Consider the following 26,788-nt stretch of genomic DNA (forward strand, 5'->3'; position numbering starts at 1 on the left):
CGGCACGGTGGTTACCATGGCTGACTTGACATGCTGACCACCCATCTGACTCTTGACAATGCTTTGGAGTGGTTCCCTGGTATGGAGTGAACCGCTGGCTTGGTCTTGTCTCGGGCTAAACCAACATGGTTAATGCATTCTTCCTTTGGGAGCGCCATTCAAGGCACAGGCGTCGACTGTACGAGTTGGCAAGTAGGTAAAGTGTTTAGACTGAGCACGAGAAGAAATAGTGTCCAGAACGAGTCCTTGGCCCAGGTGAGAATAGGTGCGTGAGTATAGCTGGCATCTGCCAGCACACCATCTCTCTCTTTTTCCAGGTATTATGGCGGTTCGAAAGACGAGCGCTGCATCCACAGTTTCACGAACCTTCCCCGCTCCATGGCGACATCTAGGCGCGCAGCACTATCTCTCCAATTGTCGTCATTGTACCGCGCCAGTCTGACAAAACCTGCATCTTCTCTTCCATCCTACTCGCCAATATGCCCTCTTATCTTTCATGACAATTGTCGACTGGCTCAGCTTGCTCGCTGGGTTTGGCGAATGGGCTGCTGGCCGCAAGCCCGTGGCGAAGATAATGCCCTTCGCTTCAGTATTCTTGGTGCAACGAAAATAGCGTGCGTGATTGGATCTCTCTCATTTGTCGCCATGCAATGGATCTTCTCGAAGAGGAGGTATGAGTTAGACCTAACCTGCATTTTGTCAAGCAAATAGCCCCGCGGCGCTGATTGTCCCTGCACGATCCCGTGCCGATGTAATCGTCGTTGCGGTGGCAGCGCGAGACAAGGGAAAGGCAAAGGCATATGCAAAACGATGGGATATCCCCATTGTGCATGACAATTATGAGGGTGAGTTGAGTGCCTTTCTCACGTGCAAGAGATATACGTGAAAAAGTACAATCAAGTATATTGCAAGACTCACAAAGAATCCCAAACAGCTCTCATCGCCGACTCATCAATCGACTGCATATACAACCCCCTCTCAAATAACCTCCACTACGGCCCAACACTCGCAGCCCTCAAAGCAGGAAAATATGTCCTCCTTGGGAAACCATCCGTCTCCAACGCCCAAGAAGCGCGCTCGCTATTCCATCACGCCGTCCTCCAAAGCCCCCATGCACCCGTCCTACTAGAGGCAAGCCACTACCACTTCCACCCCGCCTGGCACCTCTTCCTCTCCCAATTCGACGCCACACACATCGAGCACGCCGACATCCGCGCCGCAGTCCCAGCCGGCTTCTTCCCCGGTCATGACATCCGCTTCAGCTTTGAACTCGAGGGGGGGCTGCGCCGCGGATCCAGGCCAATACATTTTGTCAGCCGTCCGCAGCATCTTTGGCAGCAAGCCCGTGGATGTAGTAGCTGCGACTACTCGGCTTATCACCCCGCTATTCGATCAGCGCTGCGATCAGGCTGTGCAGGCTACGTATGCATTTGCTAATGGTGGGACTGGAGCTATTTATGCGAATTTGGGGGCTAAGGATGGGTATGGATTTCCGTGGCTTACGGGCAACTGGCCTAGTTTCCATGATGCGGTGTCGAAGTGTGCGTGTGCGATTGCGGAGTGAGGTGCTAGATGGTGAGCATAATAGTGGTTGTGGAGAAGACGCGGGGCAAGACGGTTGCCTTGTGGAATTTCATGGTATCGGGTTGATGTCGAGACTGTTACGACAGTAAGGAAGGTGGGGTCGAGCGAGGTTGTTGGGAAGACGAAAGAGATAGAGAGGTTGAAGGCGTATACGTGGGAGCAGGCTGGTAAGGCAGAGGCCAAGGAAGAGGACTAGTGGACTACGTATAGGTATATGTTGGAGGGGTTTGTAGATAGAGTCAAAGGGAGGGACGGGAGCAGGATCTGGACTGATGGCGGTGAGAGTATCGCGCAGATAGTGGCGACGGACGCTACGTATAAGCGTGCGGGATCACGGGTCAGGCCGTCGAGGGAGGTGATTGAGTGGGATGGTGATGTGACATCCAGGTACGAAGACAACTAGCTAATTTTGTGTTGTCCTATTCTCACGAAACCATCCAGGCTTGATTTCTCAGAATACCAATTCAATATCAACAAGTTAACAACTACATCCAGCACTGTATAACTCAAGACTATCCAAAGACTCGGTCACGGCATCTTTCATAAAGGCAGTGTCTCGGTAATTTGCACATCTCGCAGCTATCATGCCGAATCACCCTTACCCTGAATAATCAATCAACAAATCTACGGTGTACACTCCTGTCAAAGCCCGATAAGCCCTATACCTACATCGGCTACAACCACTATGATGCTAAACAAACTAAGCTATACCAAGCTCTCCTTACCTGCCACATACGAAGCTTCTCTTATACATCTGCTTAACTACAAGCATGTCTCAGGGCACTGTACTCGCCCTGCTCTCGTATCTGTACTAGCAACGTGCTTACATTGTAAAAAAAAATTGTTCCGAAGATCTCACCCTGTCGAGAGAAGAAAAATGGCTCATTTGTATAGTATGAATGTGTATATATATAAAAACAAGGGACTGGGTACATATGCAAGCTTGTTTTTTTCCTTCCTTCCGGGGTTACCGGATATGAACCACGCAAAGTAGACTTTAAAAAAATCTTATTCGAACTGAGTCGACCAATTAACGGCGAAAAAAAAATGAAAGTACAACTGCTGGCGCTGCTTGCGAGTAGCCTGGCGGTACTTGCCTCAGCAAGAACACCTGCGTCTGCGCCGTTGAAGGGCCGGCTTGAGAAGAGGCAATGGGCGTATGATGCGCATACGATTGATCAGCCGGTATGCTTCTTATCTTGCTAAAAAAAAACAGTCCTGGCGACTCTCCTTGCGTGATATTAGAGAGAAAGAGAGAAAAGTATTTTATGTTGACTTTTGGGGTGCGCTGCAGATTGATCATTTCCCGCATAGCGACCGTTACGTGCCGCATACGAATGGGACGTTTAAACAGAGATACTGTAAGTATCTACCTTGTCTAACTACAATGAGGTGAATGAACTGACCTTGCATGTGCCCTCAACAGTTTTCGACAAGTCATATTACAAGCCTGGTGGACCGGTTTTCTTGTATCTCGCTGGAGAGACATGGGGGGAGTGGACGCTTGACAATTTACAGACGGGAAGTGAGTTGTTCTGCATTCGAAACGAGGATATGGGTTTGTGACCAATGGGGGCTAACGATATGTGATTCTAGTTATACAGATTTTGATGAAAAAGTTCAATGGGCTTGGTGTTATTCTTGAGAACCGGTATTATGGGTATAGTTTCCCGTACAATACGACCACGACGGATGAATTGAGATTTTTGACTACTGAGCAAAGTAAGTAGATGGTCTGGGATCTTTGTTTTGATGATGATGAGGATGATGATGGACTAATGTGTGGTAGCTATTGCCGACAATGAGTACTTTAGACAGCACGTCAAGTTCCCAGGCGTTGATGCGGACCTGAGCAGTCCCGACACACCATGGGTCATGTACGGTGGCTCTCTTGCCGGCTCACAGGTAGCATTCACGATGAAAATGTACAATGAAATTTTCGCCGGCGGCATCGCTAGCAGTGCCACCATCACGGTCCAATACGAGTATCCCAACTGGTACAAGCCACTGATGAAGTTCGCCCCTTCAGACTGCATCTCCCGCATCATCTCCATAATCGACAAGATGGACGCCCTAATCGAGAGCGGCAACACAGCCGCCATCCAACAACTCAAAGACATCTTCGGCCTCGGCTCCCTCTCCAGTCTCGGGGACTTTGCCTCAACCATCTCTTTCCCCCTCGGTGGACCCTTATCCTATCCAACATACACCTGGCAAGAGCTCAACTGGGTCACCCGCGACGGCTCCAACGACTTCTGGCACTTCTGCTCAAACATCACAAACCCCAACCCGCCCGCCTCCAACCTCGCCATCGACACAGCTCTCTCCGCCCACTCCAACGGCGAAGCCTGGACCGGCCTCGGCAACTACACCGCCTACATCAAGAGCGTCGTCCTCCCCCTCTGCACTACCGGCCGCATCAACAGCACAGACAACGGCTGCTTCAGCACCCAAAACACCACTTTCTACGCAGACCCCACAAACACAAACACCCGCTCCTACCTCTACTCCACTTGCACGGAAATCGCCTCTTATCAAACCGCGCCTCGCACGGGGCCCTCGCTCATATCCCGCGTTCTGACGGTGGATTACAACCAAGCCTGGTGCAACCAATCTTTCCCCCCCGGCACTTACTCGCGTATCCCGCCCCGCCCGGAAATCGAGTACAACAACGTCTACGGCTCCTCCAACATGCGCGTCAAGAATCTCGCCTTCATCGACGGTGCCGCGGATGTGTGGCTCGATCAATGCTACCATTCTACGTTGCTAGATGGGATACGGGTGAGCAGTGATGATTATCCGAGTTATCTGATTGTGGATGCGGGGCATGTGTGGGATGGGGAGGGGATCGGGGATGTTGAGAAGGAGCCGCAGTTTATGCGTGAGGCGCATTTGTGGGAGATGAGGACCGTGGCGAGATTTTTGGAGAGGTGGAGGGAGAAGAAGAGGGGGTGAGTGTGTGTAATGGATTAGATATGGGGGGGGGGGGGGGGGGGGGTTCTAGTAATGTAAATATCGAGTTTGTTCATTGTGTTTTTGGGTGTTGATGCGATATTGGAGGCTTCCTCGAATGTCTATTCCCATCTCTTTTTCTTTCATCTCGCTGCTGGGAGTTTATAGACTCAACGAGTCGCTTAGAACGATGCTGATGCTATGATAGTGTATTGGGCGAGAAACAAAGAGGTGTATCTGATAAATCTTCTATTTAGACATGTCTTGTTAGCAAAGTCGCTAATATAAAATGTTGTCTTTAGAGAAATGTGTGAACCAAATTGAACGATGCGAGTGGAGGGGACAATATGCAGAGGAAATATGCAAAATCAGAAACGAAAGCATGTGGGTATCGGCACAGTACGTACTGGACCAAGAAGGTAATTGTCAACTTCACAGGACAAAAACAAAAATTCTTGAACAAGCCATCATAACCGTTTCTCTAAACAATCACACAATCTTTATTCTTTGCGTGCCTAGCGCATCCATGTGGCGAAAGGGGTCAAAACTCCACCGTTGCTCGAGCCCCGTTCCTGACGTAGACCAGCAGTCCATATGTGATAGTGCGAAGATATGGCAGTTGCCTACAATCCGGTAGCCCTCGGCATCACGCGTCCTCCTGAGAATAAGAGGGATCCTGCAGCCGTCTACGGCCCATACGCTGTCGCCTTGGACAAAATTGTGGCTTGTTACTGCGGGAAGCATGCCTGCTCGGAAAATGTACTGGTTCTTGCCGTGTGTTTCGAGTTCGGTACAGAAATGCTGTATTGCGGTTCGGTAGATACTCTCAGGAGGTCCCATTGCAGACGCGATATTACTTTGCATCATGGAAGATATCGAGCGAGTGTATGACGGATCTAGTAGCCAGTTGTATTGTGCAGGCCATGTTCTTGGATCCAGACTTGTTCGATTTGACCCGCTGCCTATCAAACCCATTAGATCGCGACCAAAGGTTTGACCATCTAGCCATCGTGCTGATGGGCCATATCCTTCTTTCGTCGTGTTGTCAATAGTTGCAAGACAATGTGCACGGACGGTGATAGATGGTGTCAAATATGGATCAATAGGCCATCTGGAAGGTATGTCAACTATTGTTGTCCAATCCATCTTGGCTAGCTCTGCAGCGCTAGAAGAGCTTCCGGATAGCTTTTCGAGAGACCGCCAGGGGCCCATCCTAGTTTCTTGGAATTGAGGATGTAGCGTCATGTCGCCTTGATGCTCTATCCAGTCCGGCACCCAAGTCGGTAACCCCTTTTCTGTATGCCGAGGTCCGAGAGATAATGATGCATATGCCAGAAGCTCAAAATCCTCTCGACAGGTGATGATGGCTGCAGCCGTACGCACCAAGACCTCCTCGATGCTTTGAGAGTAGTCGATAGTGATGAGGTTTTGCAGGCGTTCGCCCACCAGTCCCAGCAGGCTGTATACTTTGTCTCTTGGATCTGTAGAGCTGCAATGTCGTGATAGGAGTAGCAATGTAAGTAGATCTTTTGTCGGGGCGCTAGCCAAAGGATCCCAAGCTAGCGGGCCAGGAACTTGCAGTCGTGAAATCTTTGCTCGCCCACGGATCCGACTCATCAGGTTGGCGTCCATGGCACATGATGCGTCTCCCATGATCATCATGAGTTTTCGTGCGAGTGCCACCTCCTGAATTACCCATGCTCTGGAAACCCATCTCTTTGCAAAAAGCTTTGTCAGAGCTGATTGGCGTCTTTCGTTGTCTAGCCACAGGCTCCTGGATGCGAAGCCGAGGTCTTCTTCTCCAAGGTACACCAGGACCTGCGAGGCCCCAGCGTATATGTCGGCCATGAGCCCGGCCTGGTGATTTCGCTCTTCGATATTGTTATGGTTAATAGAAATGGCATCGATCCACAGGAATCTTTCCTGTGAGGGCAGTCTCAATCTGCGCAGTGCAGAAGCACAGTTTGAGGTTACCAGGAATTCCGCACTTTCTTCATCGCCTACATATGCGCAGCCAATGTGCTGGGAGAGGCTGTCGTCTCCATCTTCGGTTGCCCAGCTGTAGGAAAGTGCTTCATACTCAATGTCGGAGTCGAGACTTGAATGGAGAAGGTCACACCGAATTGGATCGTCAAGCGTGCCGGGGTAGAGGCACAGAATGCGAAAGTCCTCGCCATCTGCGTGACTCAAGGGGCGGTACCGGAAAGAGCTGTGGCCTGGCGACAATTGCGAAGATGTCCTGGGTCGCTGCATGGTGGCAACGTCTCTTGTTTGCGGGCGCTATGCTTAGATATGGCCGAAATAAAAGTTTGGTCAAGGCATGGACCCAGGCCGATCTTTCCGGATTGGGTGGTGGAAGAAGTGCTGATATGAAGTTGTGGACGGTGTGCATGGCGATAGGCTCGGCCGGGTGAGTCCAAACACTATCAGGCCAGCATGTTGTAGTACATCTAGAGTGGCTTCTAAAAATACGGGTAATTGGTAATATTTCAAGGGGCACACGCGTTGCGGCACGATGGGAGAGGAACGGCGCTATGGTAAGGACTTCAAATGCGTCGAGGACGCGTGGCGTGGCTGCTTCTGGTGTGGCTGTGACTGCTGACGTACGCCTCATGCACCACGCCAACCGAAACCACGACCCCGAACCCATCATGAACCTCTTGGGCATTGACGTATCCAGACTATATAGCAGCTATATAGCAGCTATGACTACGTCATTTACTTGAAAATCCCTTTAGGGACTCATCGTACTATGTAGCTAAAACTGCAATAATGTCTTACATCCTAACGTGTTGAAATAAGACGCACAACCGTAACCTTCACTAGACGCTCCATGATTAGATATATGTTAGGTACCCATTTATATCTACCCATTACGACAAAAAGAAACAGAGATTTTGTTTTCACAGAAGTCTTCGTGTCCATTCTTCGTTGCATTACCTTACCGCTACCGTTATTGTAACGGACTGTGCCCTAATGTAGAAATTACTACATTAAGCTTGGTAGCGCATGATGCAGCTCCTCTCGGAATTTGAAAGGTGACACCTTCTTCTTGCAATTAGTTCTTGACAACCTTCACTACTACTGTTGCCATCTCACGCTGCTTCTCGTTGTTGTTATCGTCATTCCCACCCTCGCCTTCCTTCTCACTCTCAACATCATTCTCGATGTCCGCCAAAATGGCCTTGCTCCAAACAACGTTTCACCTAACACAAATTGATAATGCCCGTTAGTGTCGGCCTCATACCTTCGCTAGGTTTGCATTATGTCATTTGAGCTGCAAAAGAACTAATTCAAGTTATTTGTAGACGTCTCAGCGATAGTGCAAGATTGTGCACGACACTCTCTTATAGAAAGAGCAGTTCTTAGATATCGCAGATGTCACCGCCGGTGTAGCAGTGCCTAATGAATAAAGCCTAGCGTACATACCACATAGTCCATATCCCTCAGAGATTCAAACAATCAATTCCACCTCCCCCTTTTTTCACAAAGGCCATAGAAGCAAACCGGTCACGACCATGCAGCACTCAACACAGAGTAGCAATAGCCACCACATGGGAATAAATACACCACAACTACGCATTACCTAGCCAAAGACAAATTCCATCCCCTCATGAGTAAGTCCAATTCTATTTGGTCAGTCTCGTGGGTGAATACTAACTCTTTGTAATGCAAAGAAAGAGCGATCCCCAAGTCCCGAGTCCAAACCAAAGCGTGTCAAGGTCACCAAACGTGAAGTTCGGTATCCCATAGTCACAGTCACTAGGGAGAGGAAGCTGACAGGTAGTGGAGGATATTAAGGGTGTACTACGAAGACGTTCAGGAATAGAAGGTTCCACACCACAAGGACATGGTGTCCTAAGTGAATCTGGGTGATCGCGTTGATCGACAGTCGGGTCCAGGCTATGCAACTGAGACATTTTGGGCATCGCTTCTTATCGTGGCAATTCATACATCATTATGTGTATTAACTGATACGGGCTATTTGAAGTGTCTAGATACAGGATTTGTCTAGGATGTTTGTTTTGCAGTAATCAACCAAGGAAAAAATTTCAACAAAGCTTCTTCGGCACTAAAACTTAGAAACTATGTTTTGCGGTCTCGAAAATCGAAAAGGAAACGGTCTTGATACTCAATTGTTCTTCAGTGATCGTACATTCTTATCAATTCTGGAGCGGTTGTGGGCAGTTGTGAGCGATATGTGCGTCCAGCTCTTCGAAGGATGCCACTAGTCAAGAAATCCTTGATTAGAGCTAATAGTAGGGGGCACTATCGAAGAACTAATTTGATTTATGCCCTGTTTCACATATCCACAATCCATTCCCTCATGGCTACCCTCAACTTCTCTTCCACACCGTGCTCTACCCAAAAATGACCCGCATCTGCAACCTCTAGACTACGGAACCGCGATCCAGGACTAGCTTTTAGTTGCTCAGCCCAGTCGCGGAGCTTCTTGGCCGATGCAAAGATATCCTGGTCCCCATAAATGGCCAGGGTCACGTGCTTGCCAACCGTCTCCTGGTGATCATCCTTGGACCTACTCCAAAACTTGTGCATCAGAGCTGGGGCGGCTAGCGAAGACAAAGGCGGCGTCAGTGGCGAGATGAGAAGATATCGGACATCAGGCACGGTAAAATTCGTGGTTTCCACCTTCGTCGGCGTCGTGACCTCGGCATTGTCACGCCTTCTGTGGCTTAAGCTCCTTAATCGTGTACGTATTTCTAGGCGCGAGCTCCCCTCCAGACTTCGTCTCACTTCTCTACTGCTTCTCCTCTTACCCGGACTGGTCTCTTCTCCGCCCATTGTAATCGAAGGGCGTGTGTTGTGCTTCGCTCGGTCCTTCCTCCTAGCTCGGGTTTCATCTCGAGCCAGCGTGACCCATTCCATATTGCTTTGATCTGCCAATTTGCTGGCACGAAGTACAATTTCTTCTGCTGCGGAGCCTTCTGGCGGGGCAGCAAATGGCTGCAGAATGGTTAAAACGGGTGGTAGGTTCCGAAGAATAAGAGATCCATAAGAGTAGCCTCCCAGTACAACTAGAGGGTAAACGTCGCTCTGCACTGGCGCCGATTCACTAAAGTTCGGGGACATTGGGGATTGCTCCGACGCCAAGAGATTATATGGTAAAGAAGGCTGGAGATTAGAAATGTAGTGCATGAAGAAGGCTGCGAAAGAAATGTAGTCGTCTAGTTCAGGTTTTCCTGTCCAGCTCGTTCGTCCTTTGGATCCGTGTGCTCCTCTAGGATAAGTGAGTCAATGGCTGTATGCTCGGGGTCCGCTTGCAAGGACATACCGGAAATTGAACACACCCACTATGAAGCCAGCATGCAAGAACTCGTCGATTACGATCCCAACTATGCGATCATCAAAGCTTCCGCCCATGGGTGCGTATGGGTGTGCCATAACTATCCCTTTCCTGCTCCATTTTGCTATATCATCGGGGTTGTCCGGCCGCAGTAGAGCATCAGGTTGATAAATGCGACAATCGAGCGTTGTGTCATCGTGTATCGAGGGTATCGAAAAGCTGTAGTGAGCTTCCGGTGGACGGCGCATTTTCTGGGTCGGAGAGAGACCCAACACAGGTCCTCATCACATTCCCGGAGTATCGGATGCTGATGAGTATTAACGGGGAACACGTCGGTGGATACTTGGGTGGGGCCTTGGTTGCGGGAGCGCTAAGAAGGTAAGTACGTATATTACAGGGCCGTGCGTAGCCGCGACTAAGTAGCACCATGGATGGAAACGAGAAGATGGCTGCGAATCCTTCTCGCGTGTATACAAGCGTATCATGATTATGAGTCATTTTGGCTCATGTACTGTTGTTTGCTATATTCATTGTATTGGTCTGCACCGCCGGGTCGAAGTGGTCTCCCTCGCTGACCGCGCTTTGATTACAAGAAGTCCAAGCTGATATTCTGGCAACTGGGCACATGGGTGTTGAAAAGCTTTTTTCCCCTTTGAGACACGTTGCTAATATGTACTTGACAAAATCACCTCTCCTTAGCTTACAATCCCCTTTACTACTCAAGCTTATCCAGCGCAATCAACCTACCGTCCTCCAGCCCCACCAATCTATGCGGTTCCACCTCCTCCCTGTATTCTTTACTTTCGACAGTTTTCTTGAACCCCTCCAGAGTCTCGTACCTTAGAATCGCAACAAAATCCCAGTCTTCATTCTCTGCGACAACAATCTTAGCCAAGATGGTGCTGCTGAAGATGACACTGGTGTTGGGTGGAAGTAAAGGGGCGATGGCAGCGCGGTAGCGTCCCAACGCCTCTTTGCCTGTACATGCGTGACCGGCGAGGTGCACATGCTCACGGCGGTAGGAAGCCTCTTTTCGGTATTTCCAGAGGTTGAGCATATAGACTGGTTTGTTGGGGTCGTAGGTGGAGGGGAGAATGGAGAGAGTGGCGAACGAGATGGGATCGTTGAGCATCTTCGTGTAGAAGTAATTGACTACTATGTCTTTTACGTTTGACTTGTTTAATGAAATAAGGACTTGGTGGTTTGAATACTGAATTTTGAATCTGGTCATTATTACTTGTCAATTATATACATTGTTTGATAACCTCAAAGGATTGTGAGTATTGCTAAGCTTGCGCAGTTCCACCTCGGAAAGCACTGCTAACTCTAGCGCTAGGCAATTTGAAGGCAATTGTGGACATGGCGATAGTGGAGTCTGGCCACCCTGCGAGCAAAAGGGCGCATATTTGTTTTATGTTGGGGCATAATGTGTTCGATTTGTGCGTATGATCAGTAGTTTCTCCAAATCCAGCCTCTCCTCTTGAACGTTCATCTCCTAAGTATGTACATATGTAGTGCTTCTTATCCACCTGTAGCTAATTTTATAGCGGATTTATTCGTTTTTTTGAACGTGCCAATAGATTTTAAGAACTTTAAAGCAGCATAATGTCACAGTCGCATGGAATGAGCAATCTATTCGTTTATCCAGTCACCTCAAGCCCATCTATACATTCATATCTCATCTCCTCACCTCGCACCCTACCAACCCCCTCATACCTTTAGAGTATAAACAACATTGTTCCCAGGCTGTCTAGGATAGAACTCAATTGTTAGTGTTGTATCTTTGTTCGCGGCCCTCACCGCATCCACCGCCGCTGCTTTAATAATCACATTATTAGCATCCCAATCCCACTGATTGCCATAGGTCATACGGCCTTGCTGGAGAGGTCCGAGGTACTGGGTCCAGTCATCGACGAGGTACGTGCCATCTGACTTTTGTGCCTTGACGGCAGCGGGCCTGTTGATGCCAGCCCATGCGACGGGGATACGTAAGTCTTGGCCTGCGGCTGGCAGGGGGCCGGAGGTGCTTGATAGCACAGGGGTAGAGTACTGGAGTACGTTTACTTGTAAGGCGGCACCACGGTTGAATGTCAGAGTGAGGTTTGTTAGACTTCCTGTTGGAGAAGAGGGCGTGATGATAGTGCTGAGATAGGCGGCTTTGAAGGTGATGTCTTGGCCTGAGAGGGTGAAGTCTTTTTCTTTTGCAAGTTGTCTGCTACCCTTGCTGATCTTGCTCAGGGTGTTACCGTTGAAGGTGAAGCTTAGTGTGACGTCCTTGACCGTCTCGTTCTTCGCGTGGTAGATGTACGCAGAGCTTTGCTGCGTAGTGATGGCGCCGTCTGTAGTACTGGCTGGCAAAGCATTTGGGATACCTTTTATCGCATTGCGGAAGATATCCATGGCCACTTCGTCCCTCCAGATGTGGGTGGCTCTATTGAGAAAATCCGCACCGTTATCCCACAAAACGGTCGACATGTTGTACTTTCCGGCGGTACGCACGAAAAAATCAAAGTAACGCCATCTAGCAGCTGTTTCTGTAGCTACAGGTGATACGGCCCACTCCCCGATGACGATTGGGACATCCGTGAAGTTTGACCGTACAGCAGCGAGATCACCTTCGAGAGAGGCCTTGTCGGCTTCGGAGCCCCATGTTGTCTTCCCCCACGCTTGAAAAACGTAATCGTAAGGACTGTAGTAATGGAACTGGATACCCCAAGGATTCTTAAACTTGTCATCCGGTTTCTTAAACCAAAGACTCGTCTTTACTCCATCTTCACCCGCTCCAACCAACGTAACCACTCTCTTCGAATTATGGCCTCCTGCCTCATTAATCTTCTGCAAAAAGATGTCATTCAGACGATTCACAATCGCCCCATGTTCAGGTGTAGTCCCCGGGATCTCGTTGATTGGCTCAAACGCTACCAGTTCGCTCTTACAGGCTAGCTTGGTCCCAATCTGCAGCCAGAGTTTACTAAAGCGTTCCTCTAAAGCCGTAACGTTGGTGCTCGCTGATGTCAGGTCTGCCCAAGTCCAGCTATCGTGATGGACGTTGACTATGGCGTACAAGCCGCGCTGGGTCACCATGTCGACCACGTCTTCGACTCTTTGGAGCCATGCTGGGTCGACCGTCCAGTTCGGACCTTGCGATGTGAAATGATAGGCCCATGTGACAGGGATTCTCACACTTTTGAAACCGGCTCGTTTTACATCGTCAAAAGTGCTAGCTACGACAGGCGGATTATTCCAGTCACCCTCGTTTTGAACAGCATCCAGTGTGTTACCAACATTCCAGCCTGGATTCAGTTTTGCGAAAAATGTTCCAGCGGAGAGGGGAGTAAACTTCGAGGTGGAAGGGCATACGACTCCAGTGGAACCGTTTGTTGCTTGGTAGTTCGTCAGTACAAAAATGTCTCCATTTCCTGACACCCCAAAACCATCTTTCGTTCCCAGGAAAATACATTACGTACGCTGGGCAACGGCAACAGCGCCGTTAAGCAGCAGCACCGCTGCACTCGAATGTGTAATCTTCATGTCGGGTGAGAATCTGCCAAGACACGTACAAAACCTCTGCTGAACACTACTCACATATTATGAACCCCGGGGAGAAAACAACTCAAATTATATACATCCTCGCCACCCCCATCGCACCATCATATCCCCTCAAATAACAGCACTATACAACTTTAAAATAAATGAAGTCCATCTCCTCCCAAACCCAGCCCAACTAGCGTCGCGAGACACCCCTCCCCCTCAATCAAGCTTTCTGCCCTTCCATATTACCCCATCCCGCCGCTTCGCCGCTTCGGCCGAAATTGTTTCTAGAAATTTTGATTCCGCTCACTGCAGCTCTGATGCAATGGAAACCCGGGTCGAAAAGCGGGTAGATGCGAAAATGCGATTGGTTGCGAAGCAGGTACATATTAGGGGTGATTTAATAAGGGTTCGCCCCATCTATATTACATACTTCATATGCGCAGGTTCCCGAGTCCGGGCCTATTTTCCAGATTAAATCAGGGCAACTTGGGGGGTTTTTAGTTTGGTTTGCTGTTTTTCCACCAAAGACAGCGCGGTTTTTTGTATTAGAAGGAGAGGTCACGACAATAAGGGAGTTTTCTCCTCTTCTTCTAGTTTGCTGCAGCTTATAGTGTATATGGACGGGAACACATCTCGCGCAACGGGTTATCAATTTTTCCCTTTTTTTCCTTCATATTTTCTACACTAATAATACAAGAAAGGCTTCTGCAATATCCAGAAAGAACTATGCATACTGCAAACACATCATATCGCTCTAGAGTTGCAATATCTTGTCTTTGTAAAACGATGTTAGAGTTTATGTTGTGTCGCTTGCCAGAGAGCGAACAAACACCATGACACCATGCTAAAAATATACCTCTTATGCAAGACTCAGTAACCAGACGGAGGAAAATAAGAAAAAGCTACCAAGGACATAGACGAAGAAAAAAAAAGAATCAATTCGTTGACGAAGAAAAAAGGACCTGCCAAACCCCCACCAAAAAAACGCCGAGATGATTATTCGAACAGAACTGTGAAAATATGTCGCCATTTTGTTGCGTGCACCGCTTGCAAGGAACAAGGAAAAAAGCGATACAAGAGGAAAAAAAGCCATTCCCTGACGTGTTTTATTGAGGAACCCAGAAAAAGATGAGTCGGGAACATCGAGTACCTTCGTGGCAGTAGGGAGACGGTTGTTTGCATCCCGAAAACGGTTGGCTTCGTTTCGTCTCGTGTATGTATGCAAGTCGATATGCGTTATAGATCAACGCGTCGTTTGAAAGTGGGTCTCGTCATATGTATGTATGCAGATCCCATAGAAAGGCCGAAGGTGCGGAATATAAAAGTTCCATGTTAGGAACTACTCAGGACGTGGCCTCTTAGCGCCGTGTGGGTTTTGCCAACTGCCATCGTTACCGCCCTGGCCTTGGAAGAATCCTGGATTGAAGCCTGGGTTGCCGCCAAAGCCACCTCCTGCAAAAGTAGCGTTAGCCAGTGTTTAAGACATGAAATAACAAGTGTGGGGTCAAGTCACTAATACGAGAATCTCTCAACATACCCATTCCTCCCATCATACCCATGTTGCCACCACCCATACCCATCATATTGGCACCCATGCCCATCATGTTGCCGCCCATTGGCATGTTCATACCACCCATAGGAGCTCCGCCCATGGCGTTCATGCCCATATTGCCACCACGACCACGGCTGCCCATGCCACCCCGCATATTACCACCCATCATGCCGCCACGGTTGAAGTTGCCTCCAAAGTTGTTCATGCCCCCCATGGGGTTGCCAAAGTTGTTCATCGGAGCTTGTGCGCCATAGCCTCCCATGTTGCCTCCCATGTTACCACCAGCAGGCGAGAAGTTGCGATTGTTCTGGTAGCCCATACCGCCGCCTCTATTGAAGTTTCCTCGGTTATTGTTGTTATACCCGCCTCTGTTATTAAAACCACCACCCTGGCCACCAAAGTTACCAGATGAAGCACGATCGTTCCTGCCCTTGTCTCGCGCGGGTACATCCTTTGGTAGCGTCTTGAATGGGTTAACGTGTGGGGGACTGAAGATGGCGGTCGGTTTCTTGGTATGGGCTTGGTCTTTGAACAAGGTCTCGATCTGGTGCTTGAGAGCAGTAGCTGCTTGCGGCGAGTTCAGTAGGGTAAAAACCTGACTGGAAGAGATATCAGTAACAAGTCACTCTAATATTCGCAGGAAACCAACCCTTTGCTCTTCCCATTGACCTTGTGCTCATTAAAGGTGACTTCAATGAGCTCATCTTCACAACCACTTTGGTTAGCCCATCCGCGAATATCCTCTTCGCTAATCCACCAGTTGACGTCGTTGATCATCAAAGCGGCTGTAGCGCCGGGGTCGGTGGGGCGGTCATCGTCCTCGCCTTGCTTTCGCTTGGTGCCCTGCTGCTGAGGTGCCTGCTTGTGAACATCAAGGCCGGATGCACCTCCTGTGGATGCTATCTGTTGTGTGCTCTGGTCGTGGTGGCCGTTTCCGTTGGTTGCTTCACCCGGACCTTTGTGGTTGGCCGTCTGATCTCCCGTCTCGGTAGCCGCGTTCTCTTGTGCATCGTTTGCGTTGGCTGCATTGGCATCTGCGTTCGGGGCATTGGCATCGGTTACGGTGGTATCATGCTGGGCGGTCGAATCTTGGTACGAGTCATCTCCGTAGATGTCGATGTCGAAGTTGTCGTCGTCAGCCATGTTTGCTGTGATATGTCAAGTCAACTGCAGTAAGCGATGAGGTAGTTTCCGGTATTCTCTTTTGATTCGCTCTTAGGTACTCGATGTGCTAGTATCAATAGCCAAAGTACATGCAATTCTGTGATTGGCATACAAATCAGCATGATAAGACAAGGGAGTGTTGCAAAGAAAATAAGGCACCTGCAGTGCGTCGCCGGGCGATGGCGGTACAAAAGAACAAATAGCGTAGAGTAAGGCCATACGTACAGTGCCGCAGTCGGCGTAGTGACAAGGTCTAGAAGGACCGTTCAGAGCAAGAAGGGATAATCCGATCGCCTCTGGCAGATGCGGAGATGTAAAAGGTACAGGATATGGTGAGAGAGATGTGGGATAGAGTAGTGTCAAGTAGTGTAATGCCTCAGCCAGCCTCCTGCGCTTGCTTTGCCCGCCTCCAGTACAGTGTGCTTGTAGCGCCGCTGCAATGTACAAAGCCCTTGAGAATTGACGCAGCGCAAGACGGTGCGCTGAGAGTAATGAGAAGAGGAGATGAACAAAAGTAAGGGTGAGCTTCAGTTAGTATGTGCAGCAACCCAGCGCGCTCCCTTTTGGTCTTCCGCGCGATGTGTGGCGGCGATGCAAGGAGCCAGACTGCAATCGTCGGGTCTAGGATATCGGGGTGCAATCTGTTCAGTAGTAGTGAGTGTTGGCCTGGGCAACAAACCTGACAAGACTTGACGGATTCGAGCAGTGTCGGCGCGAGTGAGGATGGGCGTGAGGGACGAGGACGTGGATGCGATAGCTCGAGCCGCTAGCGCTGCCAGTAGCGTGCTTGGCAGCCCGCCAACCCCTGTTCGCTTTCTCCGCAAGGCCAGATTGCCCTCGTCCGCCGGCTGGCAATTTACCAGCTCCCATCCGTTAAGTCGCGACCTCTCCCATCCACGATACTTTGATCCCACCGAACAACCCTTCTCGTATCATAATCGCACATCAGTCGTCATGGAGAACATCAAGGAGTTTGCCGAGTACGCAATGCCCCGGTGCACACACAACGTGGCTTATGACGGACTAACAATACGGCACAGTATGCCCGCTGAGTTCCTCAAGGAGGGTACCCTATTTATGAACCGCTGCACCAGTACGACCCTCTGGCCCTTCATCCTCATCACAATTGGCCACTGACCACGCTACAGAGCCCGACAAGAAGGAGTTCATCAGGATATCGCAAGCCGTCGGAATCGGTTTCTTGATCATGGGTCAGTAGCATCATCATCCGCTGCAGCATCCCTTCGCATCGCAATTATCTGACCCATTCTTACAGGCGTCATTGGCTACGTCGTCAAGCTTGTCCACATCCCCGTCAACAACATCCTCGTCGGCGGCTCATAAATTACCACCCCTCACGCCAAAGAGCATCCATTTACTTTCCCTCGGCCATACGACCGACTCGTGTGCCGTATCCATTTTGTAGTTGTGCTTGGCGACTAAGGGCAGAGAAGGCCAAGTTACGAGTTTGGACGCTTGGCTATCGGACATGACATATCTATGGCATAGGGCTATACAATACCGACATTGGGTCAGCGGGAGTTTGATTATATCCATATCTACATTTTGCAAACTATACTTCTAATGTCTGGATTCTTGATACGTGTGTGAGGTGACAGTACATCACCTTCAACTTGGTTGGTATAAAGGAGCTACAATATGCGAAAATGAGAGATCCAGTCACACAATCCTCAAAGTCTCCTCAAATGATGTCTATGTTCGAATCGAAATAGACAAGATGAGACGCACAGCGACGCATCAACCTGAATAACATCCAAGCACAGGTGTCTGCGCAAGCAAGTCATACAATCCGCTCAATCGTCATCCATCATGTCGTCATACCAAACTGGATGTCTTCTCGACCGGCCCTCGTGACTCTTATACAGCCGCTCGTCATGCTGTAGTTGTGCATTGACACGGCGGCCAACCTTGGGTTCCGCCTCATCATCCTCAACACCATCGTTCCACGTGTGAACTGTGCACGTTCCTTGTGTGGTGCCCCAGCCGTTCCAGGATGTCGCTACATGTTTGTTAGCGAAAACTCACGCAACAATCAATCACAGTCATAGAAACTCACCTGCAATCATGGGTGCATTGGGATGCCAGCTCGCATCACGGACACACGTCATCCACTTGCCCTCATTCCGACCCCAATAGTCATACGTCCCGGCGAGTAGATCTGGATCCCGCGGTCGCGAATTCTTGGTTGCTTTCAGCACATTGACCTTGCCGGCAAGCGTAGCATCCATGTTCCAAATGTACACCGAGCCGTCGTAGCTACCCGAGTACACATATCGCGAATCGGTACTACCGGGAGGCGAAAAGTGACATCGAATCAGCGTCTTCAAGACCTTGTGCCCGCGGAAAGTGACAAGCGAACAGTCGTGCGGATGTGGGCGGAAGTCGTCGTAGTCGTAGCCGTTGGATCGGTACTCAAAGCGCGTCGTGTATCTGTATGGGTCGATGGTATCGGCCTTCTCTTTGGACACCATTTTCCTCAAATCCCACAACTTTGCAGTTTGGTCTTTTCCGTTACTGAGCACATATCGCCCATCTCCTTTGCTGTCGACATATGTCAGGCCTTCGGTGTGGCCAAAGAAAACACCAGCTTCTCGGCCATCTCCCATACTTCTCCGGTCCCATACCTTGAGCGTCGTGTCATCGGATCCAGAGTAAAGGATATGCGGTGATTGAGAGTCGCCAAAACAGACTGCGTTGACATCATCCTGATGACCTGGTATGCGAAGGACTGATTGCCTTCGCTCAATGTCATAGACATATACTGAGCTATCTCCAGTTCCAGCTACAATTTCGCGACCGTCGCCTGAAAAACGTATTGACCAGATCTAGGTTTCATCAGCCAATGCCACATATCCAATCTTACTCTGACTTACACCAAAGTGGGAATGGAAGCCCCGTGGATTCGATGTACCCATGTTGTTGAAGTCGAGCATGTGAGGTTCCGAGTCGTCTTCAGGATCTGTAGGTGCCAGGCTCACTATACTTCTGATTGAGCTGTAAGCCAGGAACCGGTTGTCGGGGCTAAGTGAGGCGTCTGTAATTGTCCACTGCCCGCCATGGTATCTCACAGTCTGTAACCAATCAACCTTGTTGCTCCCAAATTGTAATCTCACTGCCTACCTTGTAGTATTTCCAGTCGTAGGGGTTCGAGGTGTCGTACATGCGCACTTTGAAGTCCTGTGCGCAGGAAAAGAAAAAATTGCCGTCATCTGAGAACTGTCCCGAGTAGCACCGTGCGTTATAATGAATGATGGTATCAGCAACTGATTCGGGTATCATGTCCTGCTTCAAAAGCCTTGTAGCGTTCTTCTGTCGTCCATCACTACCAATACCCAACTCTCGCCTCATGATATCGTAGGCCAATCTCTTTTTCCTCTTGATCGTGTCCTCTCTTCGAGGATTCGACCCAAAGGTACCCGTCTCCATCAGTTCTCTGCCCTGTTCACTAGGTACCTTTTCCAGCAAGTCCCTGCCACGAGGGCGGCGTCTTCTACCAGAGGTCCCCGTAGGAACAACGGGGTCATAGCCAGTGCCAGGGTCGCTGTTATCGTCATCATCATCCTCTTCCTCATCGTCGAGTCTGCGCCGCCGTAGCAGGGAGCGCTGTGAGAAATCGGCGGCAAATATTCGTCCTAGTCCCGCGTGTCCAAGTAATTGCATGATCTGGTCGCGGGTGATCATCACTGGTCGTTGGGGAAGTTCCGTGTCGTCTTCTTCTTCCTCTTCTTCCTCTTCGTTTTCGTCGTCATCATCATCTTCCTCATCTTCCTCCTCTTCCTCATGGTCATCTGTGTATTCAAATGCGATTTCAACTCCACTAAGATTACTCAGTCGCTCAGCAGCATCTTTGCATAATGTTAGCAACCGCAGCACAATCATAGAACGCTTCGCAATAGATACCATGGAAGCTTGAGTCGCCTTCTCCTTCTTCATCGTCATCATGACCTTCCTCTGCGGGCACAAAGTCCATGTCGTCATCATCATCCTCGGTATCTCGCCAAAATGGGTCATTCGGATCGTATACGATGGTCCTGGCATTGTCAAGTTCGCTAGGCGGACTCGTAGGAACCTGCGACGCACTCATGTTGGCAGATTGAGCTCTGAAATGAGTCGCAAGTGGCGCCGAGGCAACATGGTGGTGATGATCATAAGTAGTGAGCGGCAGCTCTGGACTAACCTCGGCGATAAGGCCCTATCACCGATGACGCCAATCGAACACCTTATCGATATACTATACGCACCGACATAGCGCGTCCTCAAATAGGTGCAGTTTACACTTGCAAATTCTGGTTTGAGGTAGCGTATCATTCGACTATTTCTCAGATTACTATTATGTTGACAGTGGTGCGCTTAAGGTGACTGATCCCCAACCTCATAGCTACGCAGGAACAGCACATCACTACCAATGGCGTATGAAGATATGAAGACCGTAGCAAAGTAATAGTGTATTCAAGCTGTTAGAGCTGATGTGCAAAACCTATCGATCCGCCGTCAAAGAACATACTCAGTATGTATCAATATCCTGATGCGAAACCAAAAGCTCAGGATCAGGATCGTCGTCTTCCGAATCAAAGTATTGTTGCTTGGGCGGGGCTGGTGGCTTTGGAGACTGGGTGATCCTGATAGCTGATACGGTCATGTCTTCGGGTTGCTCAGCTTGGAATCCATCTTGATCCAGTAGTGGCTCTGTGGCCTTCTCTTTGCCCTTCCGCTTCAACCCTAGAACCTCTTCTAACATATCCTTTCCTTGTGTGAAGGCCTCTAGCTCCGCTCCGATAGCACATACCAACAGATTCCAACTTCGCGAAGAAGCAAGCTCAAGCTTCTCTTCCAGGTAGGATATAGTTTGGTCCATCTGCTGGAGGAGTTGAGATGGTTCAGGAGGGTTCTTTCGTCCCGCTTGTTGCATATAGTTTTGCAGGCTTGTTTCATAGTCCCCGACTCTCTTCATTACATCTGACCATAGAAGTGCTCCTTCGTCAAGCGCCCCACGGTCTGCATCTATCTCTTCGCATTTCTCAGCTAATCTGGTGTATTCATCCTGCCAGTACTCGCGTGCCATTTCAAGCGTTCGTCGTTTTGCGGGAAGCGTAGGGTATGGGGAGGATGACACAGGTACGTGGTTCGGATCTACAGGTCTTGCGAGAAAGTTCGAGACTTCGCGATCTAACAATGACAGTGACGTCTTGTAAGATGCTATCTTCGCTTCTACTGAGTTCTCAGTATCGGCCAGCTCATCCAATATCCTTCGATGCCGTCGTTTGAGCGCCCACAACTCCTCTTCCTTCTGTCGTATTTCTTGTTCCAGCTTTGAAGCCTCTGTTTGCAAACTGCGCGTCTTTGCACCAGCATCCTGGCCCTCTATTTCTCGGATCTTCTTCTCGAGTCGTGTGCGCTTCTGGCTCCATGCGTCTGTCTTCTCGACTGTATTTTGCACTTTCCTCAAATCTTCATCTAACAAGTCGAGCTCTTCAGCCTTGATGCTTGCGAGTTGCTTCATGCGCCTAGATATGCCATGTCTTGCCGCTTGCAGTCCTGCCTTTTTCCGCCGGGGCTTAGGCAATGTCTCTCCATTCTCCGCGGTTTTATCGCTAGACCTGACACTACTGACAGTCGGTGTGGTACTGCCATTCGACACCAAATCATCTGGTACATTGCTTCCCGCCCCCAGCCCGGCCATCAAACCATCCGCTTGCGCATCAAGCAGCTCTTGCAGCTGTTGTTCGAGGTGTCGCGCTCGCCGCTGCAGAGCTAGCAAGTCGTCGGGCACTCGAGGTTGAACTGGAAGGTTTGCTTTTGGAGCCGTCCATAGTACTGAGGATGTTACGGGAGGTGGTATACGTGGAGGCGATGAGGAGTTGTATGATGGTAGCTCATGTTCGCGCGCATGCGGGTCTTCGAAGGACTTTCTAAATCCTGACGGTGGAGAGAGCGAGCCCAGTACTGAGTTTAAGATAGACATTATGCTTGGTCATTAGAATGTAATTTGGGAAGCGATAGGGGTGTAGCTGGATTGTTGAGGGTTATTTCATAGTGTTGTTCGCGTGAGACATGTGCTACCATTGCCATGTGAACGAGTCATGCGCATTCAACAGTCTCTTAGTCAGCCGCACTGTCACAACTTACTTGTAACTCGCAGTGATAGCATGTCACGTCGACATTTATACACAGCACTTTTCCACAAAATCGATTGAAATCTGCCCAGCATGTGGGATGCTGTGAATTCTGCCCTGATAAACAAACAAGCAGTTGAAGGAACTACATCATACCCAGCGTTGACATTCAGACTTTTCCAATTTCTTATCCTTTAGCAAAATGATTGGCATGCGCAATGTATCAACAAGTGCTAGAATGATCAGTGTTAGTGTATTTAAACAAAGCCGCCACTGGTCTAGTTTGAGTTCAAGTTCAATATGTGTCCATGGGCAGAGCATCCACTACTGGCGCCAACCCATATATAGTTAGCGTATTTTCACCCACAGACTAAACGAGGTCGAATTCCATCAATTTCGCGACCTCGACTTCCGCGACAACAGTACTAACTCCAGGAAACACCAAATCGTACGCTCTCCAACCCACCTGTTACTCTGTCAAATCGCTAATCCCAAATTCAGCAGCCGTATACCCCACCCGACATACAAAATGGCTGACGCTCCTGCCCCCGCTCGCGGCGGATTCGGTTCTCGTGGAGACCGCGGTGGTGACCGTGGACGTGGTCGCGGACGTGGCCGTGGCCGCCGTGGCGGAAAGTCTGAAGTACGCAAATGTAGTCGTTGAAGGGAAATGTTGCCGGAAATTGACAATTGGTACAGGAGAAGGAATGGCAGCCCGTCACCAAGCTCGGTCGTCTCGTAAAGGCTGGCAAGATCAAGAGCATGGAGGAGATGTATGTTGGCCCGGACAACGGAAGTGCGAGAGAATTGTCTGACAGCGTGTAGCTACCTCCACTCTCTCCCCATCAAGGAGTACCAGGTCGTCGACTTCTTCCTTCCCAAGCTCAAGGACGAGGTCATGAAGATCAAGCCTGTCCAGAAGCAGACCCGTGCCGGTCAGCGTACCCGCTTCAAGGCTATCGTCGTCATCGGTGACTCTGAGGGTCACGTTGGTCTCGGTATCAAGACCTCCAAGGAAGTCGCGACCGCCATCCGCGCCGCTATCATCATCGCCAAGCTCTCCGTCGTCCCCATCCGAAGAGGTTACTGGGGTACTAACCTCGGTGAGCCTCACTCGCTCCCCACCAAGGAGAGCGGAAAGTGCGGTTCCGTCACTGTCCGTCTCATCCCCGCTCCCCGCGGTACCGGCCTTGTCGCCTCGCCCGCCGTCAAGCGTCTCTTGCAATTGGCTGGTGTCCAAGATATCTACACTGCCTCTTCCGGTTCAACCAAGACTCTTGAGAACACCCTGAAGGCTACCTTCGTTGCCGTTGCCCACACCTACGGCTTCCTTACTCCCAACCTGTGGAAAGAGAACGCTCTCCGCCCCTCACCACTTGAGGAGTACAGCGACATTCTCCGTGAGGGAAAGAGGTACTAGAGGGTGTTTTTGGGTGACATGGGTCTTTTCTAGCATTCCTGGGTTATGGCGCGGGGCATGACATTCGGCGCCTCACGTATGTATCCAACGATAGTGCTGGGTTAACTGGCATGAAAATGAACAACTTTCAATGATGGCCTTGAGGTTCTGGTTTCCACGTGTGTGACTTCTGCATACAATGTTCAGCTATGAGGTGTTTGACGGACATGGGAAAATCATATATATGTAAAGACAATGACGGAAACCGCCCGGGTATAATCAATGATAAACATTTGATGTTGCTGGGAGTCGACAACGATAATGCATCTGGTTGCGTGTTTATCAACAGATGTGACAATACCAGCCAAGGATTTGGTGAGATTCCAAATTTCATACAGAATTCAATTCTCCGTCTCGGTACTACACGAGCACTATTGTATTTAGATTTTCTTACTCGCCCTGCAGTGGCTGACCATTTCCACCCATGGTAATAGTCTTGGTAACAACATACTCATCAATACCCATATGGCTTCCTTCCCGTCCAAATCCAGATTCCTTGACACCACCAAAAGGTGAAGCGACATCTGAAATGAGACCAGTATTGACACCAACCATACCCACCTCCAATGCCTCTGCTACTCTGTAAACCCTCTGGATATCGCGGCTGAAGAAGTATCCAGCAAGACCCACATCGGCCTCGTTGGCAAGCTTAACGACGTCGGCTTCAGTCTTGAAGGAGAAGAGACCTGCCACAGGACCAAAAGTCTCGTCCTTTGCGAGTTGCATGTCCTTGGTCATATCACGCAGGACAGTGGGCTGGTAAAAGTTTGCACCGAGATCCGGGAGTTTCTGGCCGCCGTGGAGGATCTTGGCACCATTCTTGACAGCATCCTGTACGTGCGCGTCGACTTTTGACACGGCGCGGTCGTGGATGAGGGGACCGTGTGTGATACCTTCTTCGTATCCACCGCCGACCTTGAAGCTCTGGACTTTTTCTGTGAACTTGGTGCAGAATTCGTCGTAGATGCCGGATTGGACGTAGATTCTATTGGCGCACACGCAGGTCTGGCCTGAAGAGCGGAATTTGGATGTGATGGCTCCAGTTACGGCGGATTCGAGGTCAGCATCGTCGAAGACGATGAATGGTGCGTTTCCGCCTAATTCGAAAGAGAGTTTCTTTAGGGTGTCGGAAGATTGCTTCATCAAAAGCTTTCCTACACCTGTAGAACCCGTGAAAGAAACTTTCTTGATGGTCTTGCTTGATGTGATTGTCTCGCCCACCTCTGGAGTATTTTTGAGGGCTGTGACGAAGTTGACTACGCCCTTTGGTATTCCCGCACGGTGTGCAAGCTCGGCCAGGGCAGCAGCGGTAAACGGAGTCTCACCGGGAGACTTGGCTACGACTGTGCAACCAGCCGCTAGTGCTGGACCAATTTTCCTTGTAATCATGGCTGCTGGGAAGTTCCATCTATTCATGTCAGTCGCGCTAGCTATGCCTCCTTTCAGACATGCCTCAATACTTACGGTGTGATCAGTCCAACAACGCCGACTGGCTCCTTGATTGTGAACACCCTGTTTCCAGCAATTGAAGCTGGAATGGTAGTTCCATAGATGCGCGGCGCCTCTTCCGCGAACCATTCATAAAAGCTCGCGGCATAGTTGACCTCTCCCTTCGCATCTGCCATGGGCTTTCCATTCTCCCACGTTATGAGCTTAGCCAGGTCCTCTGCGTTGTCTACCATAAGCTGGTACCATTTCCGTAGCATGCGTGAGCGCTCGCGGCCGGTAATTTTGCGGAAGGAAGGAAAGGCTGCGGCGGCAGCAGCGATGGCAGCTTCGGTATCGGCGCGATCCATCTCAGGCATTGTGCCGATGAGTTTGCCTGTTGCTGGATCTGCGCAACGATAAGAATGGGCTCATATCAAACGATGATAGGAAAATTACCGTGGACCTCGAAGGTCTTGCCAGATCTTGCGTCTATCCATTCTCCATTGACATATGTCTGATTCTTCAGCAGCGACTTGTCGTTGAGCTGTAGGTGATGTTAGTCTGATAAGGACAAGAGTTGATGGAAGCTGCTAGCATACAGGTGGTACTGAGTGTCCCATGTTTGCGTATCCTCTTGAAACAATTGACGGCAAAGTTCTCTTCTGAAAGCTATTTCTGTAGGCTGGCTGTCGTGCAAGTGATCGAGTGGCAGTGACGAAAGAGCGCATTGCTATCTCTGGTGGGGATGAAGAGAATATAAAATACCGCGACCTTGGCCGATCTTGAGACGGTCCACGTGAAATTATTAGGGCAAGTCTAGTCCGCCTACAGAGTCCAGACGTCAACTGCTAATCACCTTTGGGGTGGGTGTTGAGCGGAACTGCGGCAGCCTATGACGTTTGAGAGAGCTCAGCCGAAATGCGGGGTTCTGCTTTCTCGAAGAGCTCAAGGTGGGATGACAGCGAACAACTCCGAGGCAAAGCCAAGTGGACATGAACAACACGGAATTGCGCAAAAAGTTATCTGATAAATTTCAATCACAAAGGAGATGAATTTGAGTAATATTGTACTTTGGCATAGACGTTTGCGCCGACTTTCTAATAGCTTTGCGACAGACTCTACACGCTGGCAGCGTATAGAGCGTATATGGCGTATGGAGCGTCAAGGGCGTGTAGTCGGTTTAGCACGAAATAAAAGTGGAAATCGTTTATTTGTTATATGGGGAGTGAGAAAAGTGACTCATAGCTGCCTGAACTGACAAAGGTATTACGCTGTGGCCGTAGAAGGCAAATTGAAGATGTAAGAAAAGAAAGAAGAGATGCGCCACGACGGCGCCATATGGATATGTAGCCATATTCAGATCATCCTGCGCTATTCTTCACTGCGATAACAATTCAAATTGTAGTTTGTATGGTTTTATGTTACGGCTATTGTTATGTGATGTTCCGAAGCGTCGATAGGCATCGCTGTTGAGGTGTGCTGCGCTTGGTGGTTGCGATGTTCGCCGCACTACAACACAAGTGCAATTAGACTCAAATACATTCCATCACTGCTCCAGCAAAAGCACTTCGTCACACATTCCGCAGAAAAACAGCATGATCATTCTATTTATCGTATTTTTCCATTCATTCTACATGAGCCTTACGTCAATTCGCAGTGTGTTCACGATGGTCCAC

The 26,788-nt window shown here is 49.6% G+C and overlaps 12 protein-coding genes across 12 annotated transcripts; 4 read left to right on the forward strand and 8 right to left on the reverse strand.

Moving 5' to 3' along the window:
• Positions 1-645: 645 nt before the first annotated feature.
• COCSADRAFT_159382 (uncharacterized protein) lies at positions 646-1,437 on the forward strand (the record flags this gene model as incomplete). The annotated part of the gene is made up of 3 exons (XM_007700628.1): positions 646-671; positions 712-845; positions 935-1,437. The coding sequence occupies 3 exons, from the start codon at positions 646-648 to the stop codon at positions 1,435-1,437; spliced, it is 663 nt and encodes a 220-aa protein (XP_007698818.1).
• A 1,194-nt stretch (positions 1,438-2,631) lies between these two features.
• On the forward strand, positions 2,632-4,546 carry COCSADRAFT_140099 (uncharacterized protein; the record flags this gene model as incomplete). The annotated part of the gene is made up of 5 exons (XM_007700629.1): positions 2,632-2,769; positions 2,879-2,945; positions 3,011-3,109; positions 3,181-3,306; positions 3,374-4,546. 5 exons carry the CDS (start codon positions 2,632-2,634, stop codon positions 4,537-4,539), a joined length of 1,596 nt encoding a protein of 531 aa, XP_007698819.1. The 3' UTR covers positions 4,540-4,546.
• A 52-nt stretch (positions 4,547-4,598) lies between these two features.
• COCSADRAFT_35793 (uncharacterized protein) lies at positions 4,599-7,054 on the reverse strand. The gene is made up of 2 exons (XM_007700209.1): positions 4,944-7,054; positions 4,599-4,785 (listed from the first exon to the last, which is right to left on the reverse strand). Exon 1 carries the CDS (start codon positions 6,787-6,789, stop codon positions 5,026-5,028), a length of 1,764 nt encoding a protein of 587 aa, XP_007698399.1. The 5' UTR covers positions 6,790-7,054; the 3' UTR covers positions 4,599-4,785; positions 4,944-5,025.
• A 1,784-nt stretch (positions 7,055-8,838) lies between these two features.
• Positions 8,839-9,939, reverse strand: COCSADRAFT_87300 (uncharacterized protein; the record flags this gene model as incomplete). The annotated part of the gene is made up of 2 exons (XM_007700630.1): positions 8,839-9,775; positions 9,830-9,939. 2 exons carry the CDS (start codon positions 9,937-9,939, stop codon positions 8,839-8,841), a joined length of 1,047 nt encoding a protein of 348 aa, XP_007698820.1.
• Positions 9,940-10,556: 617 nt separating this feature from the next.
• On the reverse strand, positions 10,557-11,061 carry COCSADRAFT_198678 (uncharacterized protein; the record flags this gene model as incomplete). Its single annotated transcript, XM_007700631.1, has 1 exon — positions 10,557-11,061. Exon 1 carries the CDS (start codon positions 10,971-10,973, stop codon positions 10,557-10,559), a length of 417 nt encoding a protein of 138 aa, XP_007698821.1. The 5' UTR covers positions 10,974-11,061.
• Positions 11,062-11,551: 490 nt separating this feature from the next.
• Positions 11,552-13,372, reverse strand: COCSADRAFT_25371 (glycoside hydrolase family 5 protein; the record flags this gene model as incomplete). The annotated part of the gene is made up of 2 exons (XM_007700077.1): positions 11,552-13,224; positions 13,309-13,372. The coding sequence occupies 2 exons, from the start codon at positions 13,370-13,372 to the stop codon at positions 11,552-11,554; spliced, it is 1,737 nt and encodes a 578-aa protein (XP_007698267.1).
• A 1,342-nt stretch (positions 13,373-14,714) lies between these two features.
• On the reverse strand, positions 14,715-16,070 carry COCSADRAFT_87301 (uncharacterized protein; the record flags this gene model as incomplete). The annotated part of the gene is made up of 3 exons (XM_007700632.1): positions 14,715-14,827; positions 14,913-15,526; positions 15,577-16,070. The coding sequence occupies 3 exons, from the start codon at positions 16,068-16,070 to the stop codon at positions 14,715-14,717; spliced, it is 1,221 nt and encodes a 406-aa protein (XP_007698822.1).
• Positions 16,071-17,045: 975 nt separating this feature from the next.
• On the forward strand, positions 17,046-17,435 carry COCSADRAFT_170235 (uncharacterized protein; the record flags this gene model as incomplete). The annotated part of the gene is made up of 4 exons (XM_007700633.1): positions 17,046-17,071; positions 17,132-17,184; positions 17,240-17,302; positions 17,368-17,435. 4 exons carry the CDS (start codon positions 17,046-17,048, stop codon positions 17,433-17,435), a joined length of 210 nt encoding a protein of 69 aa, XP_007698823.1.
• Positions 17,436-17,905: 470 nt separating this feature from the next.
• On the reverse strand, positions 17,906-20,196 carry COCSADRAFT_85817 (uncharacterized protein; the record flags this gene model as incomplete). The annotated part of the gene is made up of 5 exons (XM_007700634.1): positions 17,906-18,111; positions 18,169-18,937; positions 18,986-19,183; positions 19,233-19,957; positions 20,013-20,196. 5 exons carry the CDS (start codon positions 20,194-20,196, stop codon positions 17,906-17,908), a joined length of 2,082 nt encoding a protein of 693 aa, XP_007698824.1.
• A 260-nt stretch (positions 20,197-20,456) lies between these two features.
• On the reverse strand, positions 20,457-22,142 carry COCSADRAFT_35797 (uncharacterized protein). The gene has a single exon (XM_007700210.1). The coding sequence runs from the start codon at positions 22,072-22,074 to the stop codon at positions 20,617-20,619; it is 1,458 nt and encodes a 485-aa protein (XP_007698400.1). The 5' UTR covers positions 22,075-22,142; the 3' UTR covers positions 20,457-20,616.
• A 374-nt stretch (positions 22,143-22,516) lies between these two features.
• Positions 22,517-23,860, forward strand: COCSADRAFT_309533 (uncharacterized protein). Its single transcript, XM_007700635.1, has 4 exons — positions 22,517-22,673; positions 22,727-22,868; positions 22,925-22,998; positions 23,051-23,860. The coding sequence occupies exons 2-4, from the start codon at positions 22,755-22,757 to the stop codon at positions 23,643-23,645; spliced, it is 783 nt and encodes a 260-aa protein (XP_007698825.1). The 5' UTR covers positions 22,517-22,673; positions 22,727-22,754; the 3' UTR covers positions 23,646-23,860.
• A 214-nt stretch (positions 23,861-24,074) lies between these two features.
• Positions 24,075-25,732, reverse strand: COCSADRAFT_86133 (uncharacterized protein; the record flags this gene model as incomplete). The annotated part of the gene is made up of 4 exons (XM_007700636.1): positions 24,075-25,092; positions 25,149-25,518; positions 25,569-25,656; positions 25,712-25,732. 4 exons carry the CDS (start codon positions 25,730-25,732, stop codon positions 24,075-24,077), a joined length of 1,497 nt encoding a protein of 498 aa, XP_007698826.1.
• Between the last annotated feature and the right edge of the window lie 1,056 nt (positions 25,733-26,788).

Source organism: Bipolaris sorokiniana (genome assembly GCF_000338995.1).
Source record: "Bipolaris sorokiniana ND90Pr unplaced genomic scaffold COCSAscaffold_5, whole genome shotgun sequence".
Lineage (NCBI taxonomy): Eukaryota > Fungi > Ascomycota > Dothideomycetes > Pleosporales > Pleosporaceae > Bipolaris > Bipolaris sorokiniana.

Bases quoted from the DNA above. Each gene is read 5' to 3' on its own strand.
- COCSADRAFT_35793 (XM_007700209.1), bottom strand. From the start codon at position 6,789: ATGCAGCGACCCAGGACATCTTCGCAATTGTCGCCAGGCCACAGCTCT.
- COCSADRAFT_35797 (XM_007700210.1), bottom strand. From the start codon at position 22,074: ATGTCTATCTTAAACTCAGTACTGGGCTCGCTCTCTCCACCGTCAGGA.
- COCSADRAFT_309533 (XM_007700635.1), top strand. From the start codon at position 22,755: ATGGCTGACGCTCCTGCCCCCGCTCGCGGCGGATTCGGTTCTCGTGGA. The intron at 22,869-22,924 runs GTACGCAAATGT...CAATTGGTACAG, and splicing joins GCCGTGGCGGAAAGTCTGAA to GAGAAGGAATGGCAGCCCGT. The intron at 22,999-23,050 runs GTATGTTGGCCC...GACAGCGTGTAG, and splicing joins ATCAAGAGCATGGAGGAGAT to CTACCTCCACTCTCTCCCCA.